At 45.2% G+C, this 21938-nt stretch overlaps 1 protein-coding gene across 1 annotated transcript in view; it reads left to right on the forward strand.

The window, feature by feature from the left end:
• Kif6 (kinesin family member 6) overlaps window positions 1-21938 on the forward strand; it is a 288300-nt gene that overhangs the window by 146992 nt on the left and 119370 nt on the right. The window contains exon 13 of the mRNA XM_055614888.1: window positions 1036-1251. Coding sequence (XP_055470863.1) covers window positions 1036-1251 — 216 coding nt within the window. The remainder of the gene's footprint in view (window positions 1-1035; window positions 1252-21938) is intronic.

The raw sequence follows: 21938 nt of genomic DNA on the forward strand, positions 1-21938 counted from the left end.
AGTGGGCAAACCGTTTGCTGCCAACCCTGGCAACATGAGTCTGACGCCTGGAACTCACATAGCAGGAGGAGAGAACAGATACTCCGAGATCCTGTGAGGCAGGAAGGAACAGGAGCCACACTGAGTAGTCTAACAGAGAAACTGATTGGCCATCCAGACCTCAGCAAGTTGAAGTTAAATCTGAGGAAGATTGTTTCCATGATACTTGCTCAAAAAACATGTAACGAGGCCCACCCCTGCCCTGTTCTAAGTAGCAGTCTCCTCCCTCGTACTTTCCTGTGTGTGTAAGCGTGCGTGCGCACACATGCTGTCCTGCGTGCCAGAGGTTGATACTGAACGCCCTCCTCAATCAGGTTGTATTTTGAGAGCCTCTCAATGAACCTGGAGTGTGCTAGTTTGGCTGGTCACACACTGGCTAGTAAGCCCCAGGTGTCATCCTTTCTCTACCTCCCAGAACTGTTGGCAAGAAGCTCCACTCTCTGTGCCCAGCCTTTTGCATGGGTGCTGAAAGAAGACAGGGTCTCACATAGCCCAAGATGTCCTCAGAGTCATTATGGTGACAGGGATGGTCTTGAATTTCTGATGCTCCTTCTACCTCAGGAACGTTGGGATTCTGGGCATGAGCTACACCAGCCAGCCTAATGTAGTGCTGGATGAACTCGGGGCTTTGTGTGAGCTGGGCGAGCACTTGACCAACAGGGCTATATCGCCTGGCTCCCATTTCTATTCTTCACACAAAGGTTAATCAGATTTTACAGATCTTTCTGTTTTAAAGACCTTTCAATTTTAAAGATCTTTTTTCAGGTTGATAGTTTCCATATCATTGTGTCACAATGAATGGCTGAGTCCCTCCTAAGCTGTCTACAGCTGCACATTCAAATTCAAGGAATTGCTGTGTCCCTGTGGCCAGCCTCCCACAAAGTTCATTAGTTGCAGTTATTTGGTTGGAGAATAATAATTGCTTTTGGAATTTATGTGTGATCATGATCATCTCTCAGGAGCCGTTGTAGGATTTATCCTTAAACCAGATTTCAGATATCCTGGTCAATATGTTAAAAAAGGAAAAGAAGAAAACTCAGGATGCCTTCTACTCATCAAGCCTCGAGAAAAGTGAAGCCAGGCCACCTCAGAACTCTCCCTTCGTTCCTGGGAGCTCAGCAGGTGAAAGGGCCTCATTCTCCTCAGCTGCGAGCCAGGCCCAGGACCTCAGCCTCTGCAGGCACAGACCCAGCTTGCTCCACAAAAAAACAGGTGGGTTGGCTACATCTCCGTCTTCTTCATCATCTGTGATGGATTTCCACATCACACCCGTGGTCTCACTGTGCAAAGGTAAAAGTTCCGGTGAAGAGTTTGTTAGAATTATTTTTTTCCAGGTGAAAATACCTGTTTCTCCAAATTCATGAGCAATTAAGGGAGAATGGAGTATATCGTGGCAGTGTGCAGTTATGGGGTGATACGGAGCTGGGCACAAGTAGAGAGGTCGCTTCAGAGGAGGGGAAGAAGGCACTTTCTGTGGCCAGTGCCTGTTGTGGCACTGGTGTGGTGATGTTGTCTAAACCCAAGAAAGCTGTCTACAACCAAGTGACTTTAACACATCAGTACAGCCTTCATCAGACACCAACAAAAATTAGCAAAACTGTGAGCTCATAGGCTCTCCCAGGGTTGGCCTCATCCTCGGGTGTGTTTTCCTCTTCTGGCTTTTTATAGAGCTGTTGCAGAGGCTTCTAAAGAACTCACTAGAAGCCCATGCCCTTGTGTGCGTCGGCCTTTCCTAGACCAGCCTATCTGGGAGTCACATGACCTGGTATGGTACAGAGGAATGGAGAGCGCCCACTGTGAGCCATGTAAGATAGCATTTCCTATGCACATGTTTGCTAGAAGGGGCCGCCTGACACATAAAGGGTTAAATGACATCTGACCTGGGAATCACTTCCAAGTCTGGCACCATGCCCGCCATGCTCGTTAGTTGTATTTGTCAACCAACCTGCCACAGTCTAGAGTGCCCCGGAAGAAGCCCTCAGCTGAGAACTGGCTAGGTTGGGTTGGCCTACTCTGCAGGCCTCTACTGTATTCCCATGGGCCCTACAGAAATGTCTGTGCGGGCTCGTCTTGATTTCTCTGGCATGGCTTCTAGTATGTGCTCCCTCAGCAATACAGAGAGGTATTTTGAAAGCGAAAAGACTGACCCTGAGCTTGGGGAGCTCGTTTCTTGGTCTGAGTCCTGGACTGTGTAAAAATGAAGGAATATAGCTGAGTAAGCAAGCAAGGGTGCAAGCATGTGCTTTCTCTCTGCTCCGCACTTGGGTGTGATACTCAAAGTTCCTGCCTTAGCTTTCCCACAGCCACGAGCTAGAATTGTGACGCAGATAAACTCTTCCGAATGTTGCTTTCGGTCAGGATATTTAGTCACAACAGAAATGAAAGAAGAGTGGGTGCCCTCTATGCCGCACACTTGAGCTATCCAAGACAACGTCAAGGGACATGGAGATGGATTATGCAGTTTGTGACTCCTGCCCCTTTTAATTGCACATCACCTTGCCTCAGTTAATTCTTGCATAACACAGCAGCACACGTTCCAAACCGCAGGGAAACAAAGATGTGTTTGTACTGTTGGTGACGGTGACAGAGCAGTGAGGACTGCTGATTCCGCTCCAGCACGGACTGCCACACGGCCCTGCTACATTCTATTACAAACCGTAGCTGTAACAGCTGGTTGGAATAAGGTGGGGGCAGGACCTGGATTGGGAATCCATCCGTTCTGCATGTGTTTGCCGAGTATATACTTTAAGAAATTAGTACACTTTTATACACTTACTGTGGTTGGATGTGTGTGTAGGTATGTGCATGTATGTGCCATAGCCTGCATGTGGAGGTCAGAGAACAACTTTTGAGAGTCCAGAGTCTCTCCTTGCGCCTTGTAGCTGCTGTGATTGAGCAAGGTTGTCCTGCAGAAGCCTTCATCCACTTAGCTGTCTTGTTGTAAGCACAGTACTATTTACTATTATTGTAAGCACAGTTTGCACCACCCTTGTGCATGTATAAGGCTAAATTCTTGCCTTGAGTTAACTCATTTAATCCTTAACCTGTGGGGTAAGTTTTGAGTTTGCCCCAAGTTGAAGGTGAGGACATGCGTAGACAAACACAAGCTTTGACCTTACAGTAATTACAAACCAACAGAGCATAGTCACTGAAGGAACACATCAGACAACACAAGAAAGATCCAGAAGGGCTTGCAAGGGTCAGGTTGGAAGGAGAATAGTCCAATGAGAGGGAATCCATTGCTTGGCTATTTGCAATGCCTACAGGATCTAGGCCATGGGAAGGTCAGGTGAGGCTGGCCTGTGCAGAGCAAACTAACACAAGGTGTTGAGGTGCAGGGCCCATTCCAAGGCCAGATAGTCTAGGTAGAGCCTGGATGTACTGAGAGGGGGATAGACATCCTACGTGTTAAGGACCTGGAGTACACAGGGCTTGAAAGCACATAGGCTATGGAAAGTCAAGATCAAATGAACACCCAGGTCACCGAGTGCCTGTGACAGTTTCAAATGTGAGAAATGATAAATGCCTTCCCCGGCTCTGCAGTGATTGAAGCTTTGACCGTCATGAACATGTGTCAGCATCTCTCCTCTTGGAGCCCAGAAAACAGTTTTCAAAGCATGGCACTGTAGCTTGTTTGGTGCATATTTTGAGCCACAGGAAATTGGGAAGCCACAGAAACAAATTCTTTCTAACTCTGTCCTGTTCTCTTCTTTCACCTACCTTCTTCTATCCTCCAAGGCAGGCCATAGAACCCCTCTCTCCAAATGCCCCTCATGAAACTTAGAAATAGTTCCTCAATTACTCATGTAAGAACTGGCTGTAGAGATTTCTCTGGCTTACCTTCACTGGCTGGATCATAAGACCTTCCCTGTGGAAGAGGCTTTGTCCTCTACCTAGTGGGAAGGAATGTCACAGAGAGATGCCAAGATGGATGTGGGCACGAACTGCCAAGTTTCCTTACCCAGCCTATTATATCTAATCATTTCTTTGGCCCAGTCACATTTCTGTAAAGCTGTCCTCAGACCTAAACATGAAAGTAACCAATTTTGTATAGGTTGTTAGGTCTAGGCCTTCCTTCTGAAGGCTCCTTAGCCACACAAAAGTTGGCTGAGATAAATCTGCTATGCTTCTCTCTATATAATCTATCTTTTGTTAGAGGGAAGTCATTGGTGATCCATTTGACAGCTGAAGAAAGGTGTCTCACCCTCCTACCCTATATGGTTCAAACTAAAGGTTATTTCCAGTGCCCATGGTGGAATGCCATGGCTCACAGTAAGTGAAGTTCTTATTTCTGAACTGTTGTGTATATGTAAAAATGGCCTCAGATTCACCAATCCAACCCTAGCTTTGGGCCAGACCTTCTGAATGTCTATTTCTTGTTCTGCACCATCTTTCCTCTCAGAATGATTCTCCCCAAAGCATCCCATGTTCCTCCCTTCCTTTATAATTATAGTCAACTTTTCCAGGGCCTCTCCCCTCTCTTGATCTTGCCGTTAAGATGGACCACAGTCTTGTTTGGAGAACAAATCCAGTATGCTTGAATTGAAAATTGCTGAAAAAAAAAATCTCGGCAATTGTTTTCAAGATCCAAGAACAAATGAGGTCAAAGCTTTGGAGAAGGGCCTCCCATCTGAAAGTGCTTTTGAGTCGTCTTAACTGCCATTGGCTAGAGTTCCACAAGAATTGTAAATGGGAGTCAGTCAACAAATGGACTGATAATGATCTAACCATTTGGGGAAGGGTTTGAAGGGGAATCAACTTTATTATCTGGCAAAGACTACAAAAAGGAATGAAAATTGTGGAGGAATCAGAGACACAGAGCACCAGGTAATGGGATCCTTGATTATGTTTAAGATCCTGGGAGCCGATTAAACGTTTATGACCACAGCGGCTTATATATGAAAAGCTTATGTAAACTAAAACAAATTCAAAAAATCAATAAGCTTGCTTTTGGGAGACTTTTCTGTCTTGGGAAGGTGTTTTTGTTTCTTTTAACCATGACATGGCTGTTTCTAATGCAGAGTAGGTCAAACTGACCGTTTTGGAAACTTTGGCCTGTATCCCTTTCCTCCACTCACCTCTGATGTACGCTGAGCATGAGCACCTTTGAATTAGAAAATGAGGCTGAATTTACAGTTCACTGGAGAATCCTGAAGTTATTGTCCAAGCAGCTGGCCAGGTGGAAGAGAACCAAAGCTTTGGGGCTTTCAGTTGTTGATATGGAGACTAAAAGTCTATTGTGGTTTCCTTGGGAAGATGAGAGGGATTGTACAGATTCAGTTTTTAAAGTCATCCTGTTCTTTGTAGGCTCAGTTGATAGAGTGCTTGCCTAGCATGTGCAAAGCCCTGATCTCCATCTGTGGCACCTCATAAAACCAGTTGTTTGGTGGGTGTACTAAAGAGATGATTCAGAGGTTAAGAGCTTGTATTGATCCTCCAGAGGACCCAAGTTCGATTCCTAGCACCTACATGGCAGTTTACAACTCTCTAACTCCAGCAGAAAGCCAGACACAGCAGCATGCATCTGCTCTCCCAGCACTGGTGAGGCAGGGACAGGTGGAACTCACTGGCCAGCCAGCCTATGAATAAGTGAACTCTGGGTTCAGCAAAAACCCTATCTATCTATCTATCTATCTATCTATCTATCTATCTATCTATCTATCTATCTATCTATCTATCATTATTGTTGTTGTTGTTGTAGAGGCTCTGGAGAGATGGTTCAGCAGTTAAGACCATGTGAGCATTTGGTATTCTTGCAGAGGACCTGGCTTTGCTTCACAACACCCACCTTGGATGGCTCATAACCCCAGTTTCAGGGGATTCAACACCCTCTTCTGACCTGGGAGGAACCAACACACACCCACACAAACCAAATTATTCTCCTGAGACCGAAGCCTGCTGTTTATTAATCTGGCTATACCTAGCTCTCCACTAAGTTAAAAAGAAAAGCTCCAGGAGAAACTAAAGGGGACAAAACCCGCCATCCTGCTTACCAGAGAAAAGGCATTTTTGCAGAGCACAGGACTGCTCAGCCAGGGATTTCTCTGCATACTTCCTTGGAGAAGGTACAGCTTTCAGACCCTTATTTGACAGGCATGTAGATGAGATGAATAAAGAGGACCTGAAAATGAAAGCCAGGAGAGAGAGAAAAACAAACAAAAACAGGGTTATGCAAGCACACAGATGTCTGCTCTCAGGTCTGTGCACCCCAAAACTTTCATCTTTGTGATCCCAGGGAGAGCTCATGAGGTCTTATCTCAAACTTATGAAATGAGTAATGTGGGTTTGTGTTTGTTTGTTTGTTTGTTGTTTGTTGTTGGGTTGTTTTTTGTTTTTGTTTTTTTCAAAAATAAGCATTTGGTGGGAATGAATTTCTGATGTTTGGCTAGCTACAGCAGGGCCTCATGAGCTCTTACATACTCTGTCCTAGTTAGCGTCTGTTAACTTGACACAAACTAGAGTCATCTGGAAAGAGGGAAAACTCCCACTGAGAAAATGCCACCCATCATATTGACCTGTAGAGGGTCCAGCCCATGGAGGGTTCTATAAGAAAGGCTGAGCAAGCCATGGGGAATAAGCCAATAAGCAGCACTCCTCCATGACCTCTGCTTCAGGTCCTGCCTCCAGGGTCCTGTTCTGTTTGAGTTTCTGTCCTGACTTCTCTCAGTGATGGACTGTGATTGGGACACAAGCCAAATAAAATCTTTCCTCCTCAAGCTGCTTTTGGTTACCGTCATCACAGCAATAGATCCCTGTCAGTCTATCTGTATGCATCTCACGTTTCTATTTATCTTTTTCTATCTGCATATACCTACTTCTATTAGTCAACCTTTTTATATCTCCATCTATCATATATTAGTCTATCTTTTATATCTTTCCATCGTCTATTTGTCTATCTATCGATCTATCAATCCATCTATCCACCCATCCATCCATGCCTGTGTCTGCCAAACTGATCTGGTTTGAAATCACCATCTATAAGAACCTGTGGTATTTTCAGTCTAGTTGGAGGGATATGTAAATGGATAGAGCTGTCAATCCCTGAAGTGAAAAAATGTCCCGCATAGCTCCTCAGGAAGTAGTCCAGGGCTAGGGAGATGGCTCTTTTGGTAAAGTGTTTGTCTTGCAAACACATAGACCCGAGTTCCATCTCCAGAACCCACATTGTATTTAAAAGAGTTAAGTATTGATGTGTTCTGTATTTTGGAAAACAATAGACTGGTCCTAACAGTTTCCCACATAGGACGGGATATTTATAAAACATCTTTCAGTTGGGCCAGGCATGTCGGTGCATGCCTTTAATACTAGCACCAGAGAATCAGAGGCGGGTGGACCCCTGTGAGTTGTAGGCCAGCCTGGTCTACATAGCAAGTTCCAGGCCAACCAAGCCACATGAGACTGTCTCAAAAATAAATAAATAGGTAAATAAATACCAGAAGCAAACACAAGGAAAACAACAAGAACCATGTGTCGGCTTCTCTGACATCACAAAGCCTGTCACTCTGTTCCTGTGACAGTCAGGTGTAGCTGGTCTTCCCTCTTACAGCTACGGCTTACCACACGAGTTCAAGTGTGTGAGCTGGAGAAGTGTGACTGAAGAAAACCTGTCTCTGCTCTTTGTGTGGAGTGTCACTGCCCACAAAGCCCTCTGTTTCTGTCACACTGCGTTCGTACTCTCCAGGTCCCCGAATATCAACACGAGCCCTTGGTGAAGCTGTGCTGCTATGTCTGTGGCATTCTTTGCTTGGGGTTATTTATTTATCTGGTTGTTTGGTTGGTTTGGTTTGGCCTGGTTTGGTTTCTTTGAGACAGGGTTTCTCTGTGTAACCCTGGCTGTCACGGACTCACTTCGTAGACCAGGCTGGCCTCGAACTCACTGCCTACCTCTGCTGTACAGGGATTATAGGTGCGTACCACCACACCTGGCCGTTTAGGGTTATTTTCTATACTTTGCTGAATGGAGATGCTTCACATGTTTGTAAGATTCATCAAATGAAAATAGGAAACATTAAGTAAAATTCAAAATTCTTCCAATAAACAAGTGTTTCAAATTGCATGGGTCCCATGAAATATTGCAAACATTGGGATATACTTCTGCTAAAAAAATAAAATAACATATCCATTGATTGTCTGAAATTCTGAGTTAGCCAGGAGTCCTAACCTTTTCTCCCAAATCCTACTCCAGGCTCTGATCGTGGTAATTTTGCTTCTTTGCAGGAAGTTGCAGGCTCTCTGCAACAGACTGCTGCCTGGGGCTCAGTGGCAATGTTTGCCTCGCATGCACAATGCCTTGAGTTGGATTAACGTGCAAATTGCTGCATGCCTCTTCCTCAGAGATCAACCCTCACATCACACTAGCAAAAATGTGGCAACTTCTGGTCTTCCTTTTTCCCTCTGCTTCTTTCTGCCCCAGCACAACTCACAGGCAGATTCTAGCGCATAACACTTCTCAAAGCTCCTCTTTCAGTGTTTTGTTGGCTTCCCAGGGGCTGCGAGCTCCACCAGCTCTGCATCACTCTAGGAAAGCATGCAGTGTAGGCTTCACTGCGTAGGCCACTGTGCAGAGTCACCGTAAATGGAAACTCTCCTGTGTTCACCTACTTAGGCACATGCGTAGTCTGAGGGTCAGCCCCCAGGCTCTGCCAGGCCCAAAGGAACCAGGACCCGAACTGACGAGCTCTAGTCCGATCATAGTACTGGCCTAATCTAGATGCAATGGGCTCTCCATCTCGTGTCTTCCTAAAGCTAAGCCTTTTTACTTTCATTATTTTGGGAAGTAAATTTAATAACTAAAGCTGTTACCGATATTATGATTGATAGTGTAGTCCACACCACTGGAAGTTTCTCAGGTGCCTAGAAAGCACTCCAACGTTTCCAAAGCTGACGGGTGAAATTAAGTATTATTTGCATACTGTATTCCATGGAAATACCTGCTATGCTAATGACCAAGCATGAAATTGGGATAGACAAGGGGTCCTTATGAACTTCCTGAGGCAGAAAGACGGAGCAGCTCCCAGAGCCAAGTTTCTGGGCATGATATCAAATGCCATAGAGAAGTTAACAGAAACAACAAATGCATTGTCGTGTGTGTGTGTGTGTGTGTGTGTGTGTGTGTGTGTGTGTGTATACATATATATAATTATATATGTACACATATACATATAATTATATGTATATATATAGTTATACAGGCACCCAGTGTTTTGCCCATTTTCATTCCTGACAAAAGCCAATTCAAAGCTATCCTCCTGAGTCTTTGAGGCTTTAGGTTCTTTTCTGTATTTGTGCCATCAAGACATTTATATATCTCTTTTTAGGAGTTTCCTAGCCTTTTTTTTTTTTTGAGACAGGGTTTCTCTGTGCAGCCCTGTCTGTCCTGGACTCACTTCGTAGGCCAGGCTGGCCTCAAACTTACAGTAATTTGCCTGCCTCTGCTCCCCGAGTGCCACCACCCCCAGCTTTTACTGTCTTTTTTTAAATATGTTTGTAAATTATGTCATTTTGTGTATCCCTGTGTATGGATATGTGCACATGAGTACAAAGGTCTGCAGAGGCCACTGGATCCTCTGTAGCTAGAGCTACAGGCGGTTGTGAGATGCCCAGTGTGCGTGCTGGAAATCAAGCTCGTGTCCTCCGCAAGGGCGGGATGTGTTGAGCCACTTCTCCAGCTCCAGGAGTTTCATTTCCATAAGAACCAAACATTTACCATTTGAATGAACTTTGAATGATATTTTGTGAGACTGGAATGGCCTCACCCACAAATTCAACCAACCTGGTGATAGACAGTGGCCATATTGACATTACCCTTCATGGCCACTTAAAGTGCAGTAACATAGCTGATGTATACTCTGCCACATGTTGAGCCTATGAATGTTATCCTTTGTGTTCATATGAATTTGTATCTGTGTTTATAAGTTAACACCTTGGCAGTTCTCTTCACAAGGCAAGTCCTGTGTCTCTCAGTTACCCTCCCCATGTGGCAGTAGAACTCTCGGTGACAATTTTGATATAACCTGAGAAAGAACAAGCTTAACCATTACCCTGCAGCGCCTGATATAACAACATGACTAAATCATTTCAATAACAGCTGTGCAAAAGTACCACAGACACGTAATACACACAGCCCCTCCCACACAAACACAGCACACATGCGCACACCAGGTTTTCCAGTTCTGTGTCTTGCTCCTGCGTCCTGTCCCATTCTCTTCATCCTTGTGTGTACTAAACTAGACAAGTGTCCTGCTCTCTGTGTGATACAGAGCTATCTGAAAGATGGATCTGCTAGTTCGTAGGTTAAACAGTTCTTTCAACTACTTTAAGTTGAGCAGCCCTTGGCCACACCAGCATTCCTCTTGTCTGCTGTGGTCTCCATGATGCCTCCAGCCCAGTGGTTCACAACATCAGCAAGAACCAGCATAGCTGTTGGAATGCTTGAAGGATGGGAAAGTCACATTTTATGTAAGGTAGATTGTTTGTGACTTCCTCACCCAGGCTCAGGGTGGCTTTCTGATAGCGTCCTTCAGGGCAGGAAATGTAGTTTAGTAGTCTGTTGCTCTCTCCAAACTCGTCAAGGTCTGTTAAACTTACTGTGTCCGCTTGGATAGACAGCATACTGGCTCATTTTCAGTCTTTCTAAGCAGCAGTAAAAACCTAATTGATTACTGTATCCGTTTCATAACTTCATTGTTCATTACCTCTCCCCACTTTAATTACACATCCAGCATGAAGTAATCAATTCTTGCCATTAGCAAAAGGAACCCACAGGAGCTCATTATCCCCGTGCTTATGGCTTCAATGCTCAATTTGCCATTTCTGGGGGACAGCTTTGTTTTACAGAAGATTGACACTGGGTATGAGACCAGGCAGGAGCAGGTGATCTTGCCATTAGTGTTGTGTGGTGTGCTCAAGGGAAGAGATTCCCATCAGCTTGTGCTCTCCACAGGCTCCCCACAGAAGTTTAAAGTACAAGATAGTTGTGGTTGTTTAACTGAGAAGCAACCCCATACGCTCAGATATTTGAACATGTAGGTGCCCGTTGGCACTGAGGAAATGCCACACTGCTGGAGGAAGTCTTTCACTAGGGTGGAGTTGGGATTTTATAACCCTGCCCTACTTCCATTGCCCTGTCTGCTTTATGCTTGTGGCTGAAGATGCAGTTTCCTGTTCTGGCCACAGTGCCTGCCTGCCATGGCTCCTCACCAGAATGGACCCATCTCTCTGAAACCATAAGCCCAAATAAACCCTTCCCTCTGTAAGTTGCCTTGAACACGATGTTTTTATCACAGCAACAGAAATCGAACTAATAGAGCAGACACTGGATTTCTGCTCTACCAACATCAGACTTCTCGCCAACACTCACCTTTTTCCTCTCCTTCCCAATTTTCCCAGCCAAGGAAAAAACCTATTGCAAAGGCCCCAAATAGCCCTCTCCTTCCCTAAGTCTGAAACTGACTCAGTGTTGTTTCCTTCCCAGTAAATGAGATCCATACCTTGAAAAGAATAAGTAGCTGCTGGATGCTGCACCTCCCTCACTTCTGTAATTCTAGCCCTTGGGAAGCTCAGGCAGTAGTATCACAAGTTGGAGGTTAGCCTGGGCTACAGAATGAGTTCCAGACCAGCCTAGGCTGCATTCTGAGATCCTGTCTCTAAGACAAAAGGAAACAAACAAAGAACAGAAGTGGAAGCAACCATCATATACCTTAGGATGTTTCCTCTGGCCAACTCAGTTCTCAACTATAAATGGAAGCTATACGAGGCTGTGCAGGTGGGAGCCATAAGACAGTGTGCTTTCTAGTCACTTGACAAGGAAGAGTGCCATCCTGTAGGAGGACAGCGGCACTGTGGGAGAGGAAGAGGAGTCTTGCTCTGGAATGCTGCTCACCCTCACCTTCCTGGAAGCGCTCCCAGAGTGCTCCACCATGCCTAGTCCTCATTCAACATTAACTCCTGAGGTTTGAGGAACCAGGAAAGAGCAGGAAGCAGCCTCAGCCAGCTGTTCTCCAGAAAAATGATTCCAAACGGAGCAAATGTATTTACTAGGTTTGGCGGCTGCAGCCAGTTCAGCATTGTAAAACTTTGCTGTCTGTGTGGTGTCTTGCTAAACTTAGCAAGAAGAATGTCACAGAAAGTGTCATCTTTAATTTTGGAGGTGATGCTTAGAATATTTGCCTTTTAAAAGTTAAAAGCATTACAGGTAACACTGTTTCCTGGAAACTTACCTTAACCTTCCAGTTTATTACCTTATTTTTTCTTAGTACTTTTAAAAATATATTTTTATGAATTGGTTCATAAATGTATAAATACATAACTTATTATACATAACAAATCAATATAAATATATGTATTAATTTTATATAGCTGTATGTCTATATAATTATGTGGCTTTATTCATGTAAATATCTATAAAAATCTAAATAACATAAATATGCAAGTAATATTAATATTTATAATTATAATGTATTTTGTAAGTAATCAGCAATTAAGCCTGCTGGTTATATGTTCCTTGAAAATATGTAAATACTTAATACATAAATGTGTACTGTATTTATCATCTGTATATTATGCTGTAAGGCTGAGGAGATAACTCAGATAGTAAGTTAGCTTAGATAGTTAGGGCATCACAAGTGTGAGGACCTGAGTTCGAATTCCCAGTATCCATGCTACATAAGTCTGTAACTTGAGCACAGTGGAGGGCAGAGGCAGGAGGATTACAGGAACATTCTGGCTGCCAACCTAGCTCCGGGCAGTAGAAGACTCTGTTTTAAGGAAATAATTGAAGTGTAATAGAAGAGGGCTTCTGCCACCGGCCTCTGGTTTCAGGCCTCTTTCAGTCAGCATCTTCCAACACTGACTCCGGAAATGGGAGATGAGTCACAGACTGCAGCACCCAAGACTGCGAGTGAGCTTCTACCATGGTTACAATAGGAGATGGCCATGCCTGTTGGCATTACGGACCCCGGACCCCACAGGACTAGAAAGGGGCCTTCCTTGTGGACCACGCATGATAAGCCGGTATGCAAACAGTGGCACGTAAAATGCACAAAGTGAGGGGCCCAGAGGCTTGTCTCAGCTGGCCGTGTTCCTCCACACAAGCATAGGGACTTGAGTTTGATCCCCAGCATCTGTGTAAATAGCCAGATGTGAGATGGTGTGCGTTTGTAAAGGCCGGCCAGCCTCGCTTCCTTGGTGAACCCCGGGCCTCACTGTGACACCTTGTTTCAAAGACGGTAGAGAGGCTAAAGGAGACGGACGGCTCCATGGTTAAGACTGAAGTCAGTTTCTTGTACTCGGAGCTGGTAGATTGCAGCCACTCCAGCCCCAGCGAGATCCTCTACCTATGGCCGCCAAAGACACCTACAGGCACGAGTGTACACGCACATGCACACACACTTAAAAAAAAAATCTTCAAGAGAGAGAACATCTAGGGAATGACAGATCCCTTGCCTCCATGCACATGCAGACATACACACACATATGTGTACCTGCAGACACATATGATCATACACACACACACACACACACACACACACACAAACCATGTTCAGAATCTATTCAGACAACAAAAGTGAGTCCCAGGACAAAGGAGGAAAGTTTTTTGCTCAAGGAATGATATTTTTTCTGTCCACCACCCTCTCTTCAGTCCTGCTTTAAAGACCTGATGACCTCTTTTATCTTTTTCTGTTCTTTGAGTCTTTCTTTTTCTGTTTTGTTTTGAGGGGAATTTGCCTACTTATAGAGAGAGCCAGCTGGGATGTTGGCAGCTTCCAGATCCCCATACTCTCACAGCGGGACACTGAGTCTTTCTTGACAAGATCCTATCTCCTCTCCCAGTGCAAACTTAACGGTTTTTTCTCCTGCCTTGCTCATGCCGCTGCCTTGTTCTATAGTGCCCTTTCTCCACCCATGGGGAAAAAACACACTAAATTGAAAGTCATATATTCTTCACCCCAGGTAGTTCCCCTCCTCGGTGGCTGTGAGGAGCCATGTAACCCTTCATCTCTGCGGCTCCATGCATGCAGTTCTACCCATCCAGCAGGGACCAGAGTCCCTGGGCTTGGGTCTCAGTCCTCTCTCTTCCCCCTGCCCAGCCCTGTACTCTGCCCATCATTAGTGCCGAGCATGTGCAGCGGAGTTCACTGACAGCACATCAGTGGTCCTCCCCATAGCCCCCTACCCCATGTCACGGTCTCTGTAGTTTTCAGAGTGCTTAGCAACTTCTGTTTCAATTAGTATTTCTTTTCCCCATTCTTCTATTTGTCTCTCCATCTGTAGGCCCCCAGAGAAGGCCACGGGGCTTGAATACAACAGGATTCTTGATCTAAAAAAGGGAAGCCCCACCTTCAGAAAGGGTGCCTGGCAACAAACCCTCAACAACTAGAATTTTAAAACAGCCTTTTCACATTCAGTTAACACCCAACACCCTACCATCTCCTCTTCCTCCGTAATTTTGTTTGAATACATATGTTATAGTGACTGTTATACATGCTATAGCAACAGCCATGGGCAAACTACAGTCTACCCCTGGCCACTGGCCCCTTTATATATGCAAAGTGTTACTGATTTCTTATCCGTTCGGTATGGGGGTGGGGTCTATATATATATAAAAAAAAGCATTATGGAAAAGTTAGGAAGCTTGCCTGCCTAGTAGCAGGAAGAAGAAGGGGAAAGGGCATGAGAGCCAAGGACTGATCCGAAGTAACTGTCACTAAGGGTAACAGACACTTTCAAAAGTCTGGAATGAGTTTGGGTTCATAGTGGCCTGGGATTAGTGGTTAAGAACCCTGAACACTGAGCTAGTATTGACTGACTGGCAAATGGACCCAATGGCCAGTCCCCACCCTCTCTCCTCTTTACACACAGACCATCTACCCCAGATGCTGGGAAGTTAAAAATGAGCTATTCAAGTTCAGGCCAGCGACTGTCAGGAGCCTGCCATTCCTAGGATAGTCCTCAGCCTTGGCTAATGACAATGGACTTTCACAGCATTGACTTCTCTGCTTGACAGCTATACCAACCCCGTGGCTGACAGACCTGCTTTTCTTGGAAGTAAAGAGTCTTTGAGCAAGAGGGTGGGTCGCGGGTAACTCTAATTCCGTGGGCTAGCTGGGCAGCGCCAGGTGTTTATGTTGGACTGGGGCCCGAGGCTGACACTCTGGCAGACTGGTGCCTGTCACTAAGAAACGTACAGAAATCGCAACAGAGAGGTGATACAGAATGGAAAGCTTTCTATTTTTAAAGTACAGTCCCACCGGAGGCGCCAGAAGCAGCCAAGTCACCTACAGTTGTAAAAATACAACTTTAGAATCTTGATTTTGTGACCCCGGCAGTTCATCTATCATGGTGTCAGTCTTGTAAATCCGGCACAAAGGCAAGAGACTTTTTAAAGTAGTTTTAATCAAACTAACTTAAAATCAAGATAGAATCCAATGCCTGCTAATTTTCTGAGGCATCTCAAAACTTTACAGATAAGTTTTTGAAGCAAAACCAAACCAAACCAAGCCTATATTGACTCAGGCCTTGACTCATCTCAGGTGTATAATCAACTCAGTAAATACATATTCATCCTCATTCTGAGTTCAGAATGAAAGGGTTAATACTTAAGTGACTTCTGTTGAGCTTAGATAATGAACACAATGGAGCAGCTTCTCCAAAAGATTATTCACACACCCCCAAAATGGATTAATATCATCCATCATCATTTTCTAACTTGAAAATGGAGACATTTCTCTCAGCTTCACTCGTCAGAGGTCTAGACCCTGCTATCCCTGAAAAAACAGAAAGTGAGTTAGCTCCTCTTGGGGTCTCTGTGAATCTGAACTTCGTGTTAAGAGAAGGTGCTTTAAAATAGCTGTGAGCCTGTAATAGGGGGGAATTACGAGATTTTTGGAAGCATGGGTGAATCTCGGAAGTTCTGTATTAAGCGAGATGACCCAGGCTCCTACCGCCAATGCGTGCGTTTTCTTGCTGAAATACCGGTGCTAACTTTTAATGTTTGCATGTATGTGATGAAGGGGTCTGGGAGTGGGTAGTGACTATGAAACCAGCTAGGACACTAGAAAGGAGAAAAAGAAGTGTTAAGAAAAGTGCACGAGGCAGAAGGACATGTGACATGAACTGGAAAGGAGGCTACTGGGGCTGGGAAAGTATTGCAGGGGGAAGAGAATGAAATCGAGCTCTTTATAGACTAAGAAAAAATAAATTAAAAAATAGTGACAGCGAGAATGTAGTCAAGAAATGTTAATAACAATCTTAGAGTCACTGTTTATGTGGGACCAGCTCAGCTCCCTGAAACCCAAGGTCTCGACGTGGCAGGCTCTCTCGTGCCCTTGATTTCCATCTGCCCAGTGGTCAGTCAGCAAATGAAGTGTGGCTTAACAGTGAAGCCCATGGGACCTTCAGTAGATGCTGTTCAGTCAATGGCGGACACTGGGGCCAAAATGTAACTGGATACGGATTATGTGGGATTTGCTGAAATAGAGTAGGCTGCTTAGGGGTTTCATATTAAGGGAAAGAAGGAAAGTAGGCTGGCAGCTTGAAGGAAGATAGAATGGAAGAAGTCATTAGGACAGGGAGACAGTTTGTAAATGCTCAGGTTCCCCCGGACCACAGCAGCCGGGGGTGATAGGACCCCTCTGAATGCATCTCCAGGCTGCCTCTAACTGAGGAGCCCCTGGACCCCTGCAGCTGACTCCCATGTTAATTTTAGCATGCTCAAAGATCAGTCCATGTTTGCACTTGACTTTGAAATCCTCTGGCCCCATCCCCTCCATGCCCACAGTAGGCTGGCTGTTTCGCTCCCTGTAAAGTGTAGGGCTAAAGAAAATCCATGAGACAGGATTTGAAAGAGGTTAAATAATGGCCCCTCTCCCTACAATTAACTGACTAAAAATCTAGAATCCACACAAACAGCCATTACTTCTTTTACTGATTGAGTCTTAGGCTTGTCTGATTTTCAGCATCACTCACCTCCTTACTAGTGAAGCCGTTAACCTGCCAGCAAATCCCCTTTGTCTCCCAGTGTACCATAAAGGAGGCTAGAGGGAGACACAAAGGTGGCCACTGAGGAGCGGGGAGCAAGGTGTAAATACGGTCACCAACCCACTTGCCCTCTGGAGGCCACCATCTTGGACTATGGCTTGGCTAGGAGAACAGCATGCTGGGGAGTGGTGCACAGAGCACAGAAAGCCCACTCCTGCTCCCCCTCGGCCCCAAGTGTTTTTTTCCATCAGACATGTAGCCAGTTATGGCCCTTTCTTGCCGTCATGCATCACCAGCCGTATCCCAGACTTACTTCAGGACTGAGGCACTGGCCCAGAGCACACACTGTGGCCTGCTCTCTTGTCCACCCACTGCCACCTCAAACGAACAAGGACTCCCTGGAAACAGCTTTTCAGTTATAGTCGTCTGTCTGCTCTGTGGCTCCTTGGGGAATGCAGTTATCTCATCTGCCGAAAATGTTGGGGACCGGTTAATTCTGGAGTGACCACCAGCGCAGGGTAGGAAGTTTCAGATGCGGTTTTTTTTTTTCCACCTTTATTTCCTTTCCCTAAATAAATGTGGCCGTTCTGAAGTTTCTGGTATCCCCATCTCCACTCCCTGTGAAACTCCCTTGATGCGAAAAGCATGTTTGGGCTCAGAGTCAAGAGGAGCCTGGTGAGTGTGGCGCCTGTTGAGAGACTTCCGGAGGATTCCCTGCGCCCCTGTCATCCCATCCTATCCGGTTTATCTCTGAGGTCAGAACATGTGCACTCTCTGTTTTCCACCGGGAATACTTAACATTCATTCACCCTGAGTCTTTTATTTCTTACGAAGAGGATCAAAGATGGAGAACATGAAAACATCACAGTGGTTTTTATTTGGGCATGAAAGGAATAAGACATTTTCTTCTTTTATTCCTGAGCATTACATTTTCTTTTTAAAGCTCGTAACTCTTAAAGTATCAGCTTGTTTGTTATACAATTTAACATGAGCTTTTGTTCAAAAAATATGTTTCTCCATTCTTCTGTTGTAAACATATAATCCAAAGTGACCACCTCTTCTCTGATACACCCAAAATGCTCGTGAGTACTTAACGTTTGTCCGGGGTTTCAACGTTAAGTGTCTCCCAAGGGATTGGTCCCCAGGGTGACACTATCAGGAGGTTGTGGGACCCCAGGACCTGTTCCCCACATCCCTTTTCTTTCTGCCTGCAAGGTGACAGTTTGCTGTACCCTACACTTGCCAGCACTGCCACCCAGCATCTTCACGGGGTGCCTAAAACCACCATCATTCAACCTTCAGGCAAAATCAACTTTTTCTCTTTATAAGCTTTTATGGATATTTTATTTACAGTATCAGAAAGCTGACTGTTCCACTTATAAAGTACATTAACTCCTAGCAACTCACCACTTATTTGACTGGGAAGCCATTCCTTGTGGTGGGAGGAGGCATTGTCTTCTTTATATAAACAGTCTAGTGACTGGCCTCGCTAGGACTTAGGTGGCCGAGGGACTATACAATTTTATGTTCAGAAGATGTGCCCTGTGTTCAGGATAACAGAGTAGGGATGAGCTAGGCTCATTTGCCACATGCGAACCGTCCTAAGCTATGTGTCAAGTCCATAAGCTTGAGATGAAAAAAAAAATGGTAAAGTGGGAGGATCCAAAGGTGCATCTTCTGAAGGGTGAAAGCAGTCGGTTCCTTATGGAGGTAATTTTTCTCCAAACATATCAAGAAAGTTCTTTCTGACCTTGGAAACAGAGGAAGGTCATCGGGTTGAGAGTTGTAGATTTGCAGGTGCCATGCCAGGGGTGTAGGAATATGCCAGCCCCTAACCAGCTGTTCACAAAGTGACCAGAGATGGCTCTGCAAGCCGGCTAGAGCCCCAGGCTGAGTTCCACCTTCCTGAGCACTGAGGAAGATTGTGGAACACCCAGGAACTGGCTGGAGCAGCTGATGAGAAGTTTCAGATGAACATAGTGCGCAAGATTGGAGAGTGACCATGTGTAGTCCCTGGCATGTCCCCACCAAAACTCACGTTGCAATCTAATCCCCGCAGTGAAATATTAAGAGGTGAGATCAAGGGCAGGCTACAAGGCTCAGCAAATAAAGGCACTTGCCATCAAGCCTGACAACCTGTCTGATCCCCTGGGCCCACACGGTGGAAGGAGAGAACTGACTACTGCCAGACCTCCGTAGGTGCACGGTAGTATCTTCACACATACACACCACATACGTACACAAGATAAATGCAATTAACTTTTTAATCCTTTCTTTAAATAGTGTTTGTGTTAAATGGCAAGGCCAAGAGATACTTAGTTCATGAGGAGCTCTGCCCTTGTGACTAAATCAATCTATTCCCTGACGAATGGACTGAAAGAGTCATATTGGCAATTGGTCTTTTATATATCTCTGACATGTGCTCACTAACTACATGGTGTTCTGTATTGCCTTGCAAGAAAGCCTTCATCAGATATGACCCCTGACCTTGATCCACCCCACCTCTATAACCATATAACCATAACCTTCGTTCTTCATAAATTACCCAGTCAGTGATGTTCAGTTTTAAAAACAGAAAATAGATTAAGAAACCATGCAAGCAAGAAAATTACTATATTTGGAGCATAATTAAGTTACCTAGTTCTTGACGATCCGTGATAAGGTGGCATACAAGTTATCTGGCCTAAAGACTCCAGACATCCAGACAAAACCTTGCCAAATGCCATGGCTTTAGTATCTCCACCCATCAAAGGCTGTCAGCAGACTAATGTGGATGCTTAGGCCCTGGTTCTGCTGCGCATGATCTTCTGAGCATCCAAGGGAAGCAGAGCTGGAAAGAGTCTTACAAACAGCAGGCTCACCGGAAAGGATGTTGAATGAAGGAATGGGATGACAGGAGGAATGTCTACTCTTGGCTCTGCCGTTAATTATACGAGCTTGGGCAGGTCACATAACCACTTTATCATCATCCCTGTGACCAATAAAACCTCAGTGTCCTCATCTGAAAAATGAGAAGGCTGAACTATTAGACCTCTAAGGTCCCTTCCAACTCCAGCATTCCAGAATATACGTGATTTATTTTGAATAAATAGTTTCTGAGTCATTCCAGATTGAGAGTGTTAGAAAAATTCTGTAGCAAAGAGAAACATATTTTCTAGGTTTCTGCAGAAGGAGGAGAATGGGCCCAGAGCTTTCAACACCACTTTAACTCCATCAAGCATGTAATGTCGGCCTGGTAAATGGAAGACCCTGGGCTACATGCTGGGCAAATGAACTCTTCCTTTCCCGCTCTGAGCGAGCTCATTTTTCAGTCATGAAACAGTCAGCTTCATAGAGGAAGTGAGACCTGAGTTAATGGGTTAGATGTCAAAATGAAAAGAAAATCACATTAAGTACAGTGGGTTCCCTGCTTTGGGCTATATTTTTCCCCCCTGTAAAAATCCTGGGCCTGCAGAAAGCATCAGGCTCAAGGCCCAGATCTAAATCAGGTCCAGGCAGGGTTCTTTGGATGCTTCACCTTGAATGCCATACTTCACTGGAATATGCCATATCCCTCATCAGTGGATATTTTGAACAGGGTACCAAGCTTAGTCACTACAATAGACACTTACGTGCAAAAGGGGGGAATGGGAGGCACTCGATAGACACGTGGGTCAGAACATCTAGAACAGTCTACTCAGGCCGTGTCTCCAAGTCCTTCAGTAGAGCTCAGTTTTCCCTTCTGAGCACTGTTTCTATGACCCTCAGTTCTGCTCTCTCTTTCTGTCCTCAACTCCAAAGGCAGGGACCTCCTCCCTGTTCCCTAAAAGGCAGCTCACACATTTGCATCTGAGCACCCTTCTTCGCTCATTAGCAGCTGTAAAAGTTTAGGATCCCTAAGCCAGCCAGTGGTGGTGCACACCTCTTTTGGGTTTTTTTGTTTTTGTGTGTGTGTGTGGGGGGGGGTTGAGATAAGGTTTCTCTATGTAGCCTTGGCCATCCTGGACTCGATTTGCAGGCCTTAAACTCACAGTAATCTTCCTGCCTCTCCTTCCCTGAGTGCTGGAATTGCAGGCCTGTGACACCATGCCTGGTGGTGCACACCCTTAATCCCAGCACTCAAGGATGCAGAGGCAGTCAGAACTCTGAGTTCTGAGTTTGAGGCCAGCCTGGTTTACAGAGAGAATTCCAGGACAGCAAATGCTACACAGAGGAGCCCTGTCTCGAAAGAAAGAAAGAAAGAAAGAAAGAAAGAAAGAAAGAAAGAAAGAAAGAAAGAAAGGAAGGAAGGAAGGAAGGAAGGAAGGAAGGAAGGAAGGAAGGAAGGAAAGAAGCAAGCTAGAATCCCAAATCCTGTTTACATGTCTCCCTAGCTCATGCTAATACAGTATTATTTGTGTTTTAAAATGTGTGCTGGGCATAGTTATACTCTCCTTTAATTTCAGCCTTCAGAAGGGAAAGTGAACCTGGACTGTCGTAAGTTCCAGGACAGCCACGGCTACCTAGTGAGAGCCTGTCTTTTTTTCCCCCCCAAATGTGTTTGGGTGGGCCTAAAATATGTCTCACTCAATAAAGTGCCTGCCATGCAAACGTGAGCGCTCAACTTGAGCTTCCCTAGCACCCATGTAAAACGCAGGCACACTGGGACCTGTATACAATCCCAGCTCTGGAGAAATGGAGACAGGAGCTCACCAGCCAGCCAGCCCAATCAGGGAGAGGCCCTGTCTAAAAAAAGAAAACTTGGTGGAAAGGCATGCCACACTCACACAGTTACACACGTGCATAACACACACACATACAGACACACATACATGGTACCACACACATACAACTCTCTCGTTCTCTTTCTCCCTCTCTCTCCCTCTCTATCTGTCTGTCTCTCTCTCTCTCACTCTTACACACACACACACACACACACACACACACACACACACACACACACA

The sequence above is a fragment of the Psammomys obesus genome, unplaced genomic scaffold, assembly GCF_907164565.1.
Source record: "Psammomys obesus unplaced genomic scaffold, mPsaObe1.curated_primary_1811, whole genome shotgun sequence".
Classification (NCBI taxonomy): domain Eukaryota; kingdom Metazoa; phylum Chordata; class Mammalia; order Rodentia; family Muridae; genus Psammomys; species Psammomys obesus.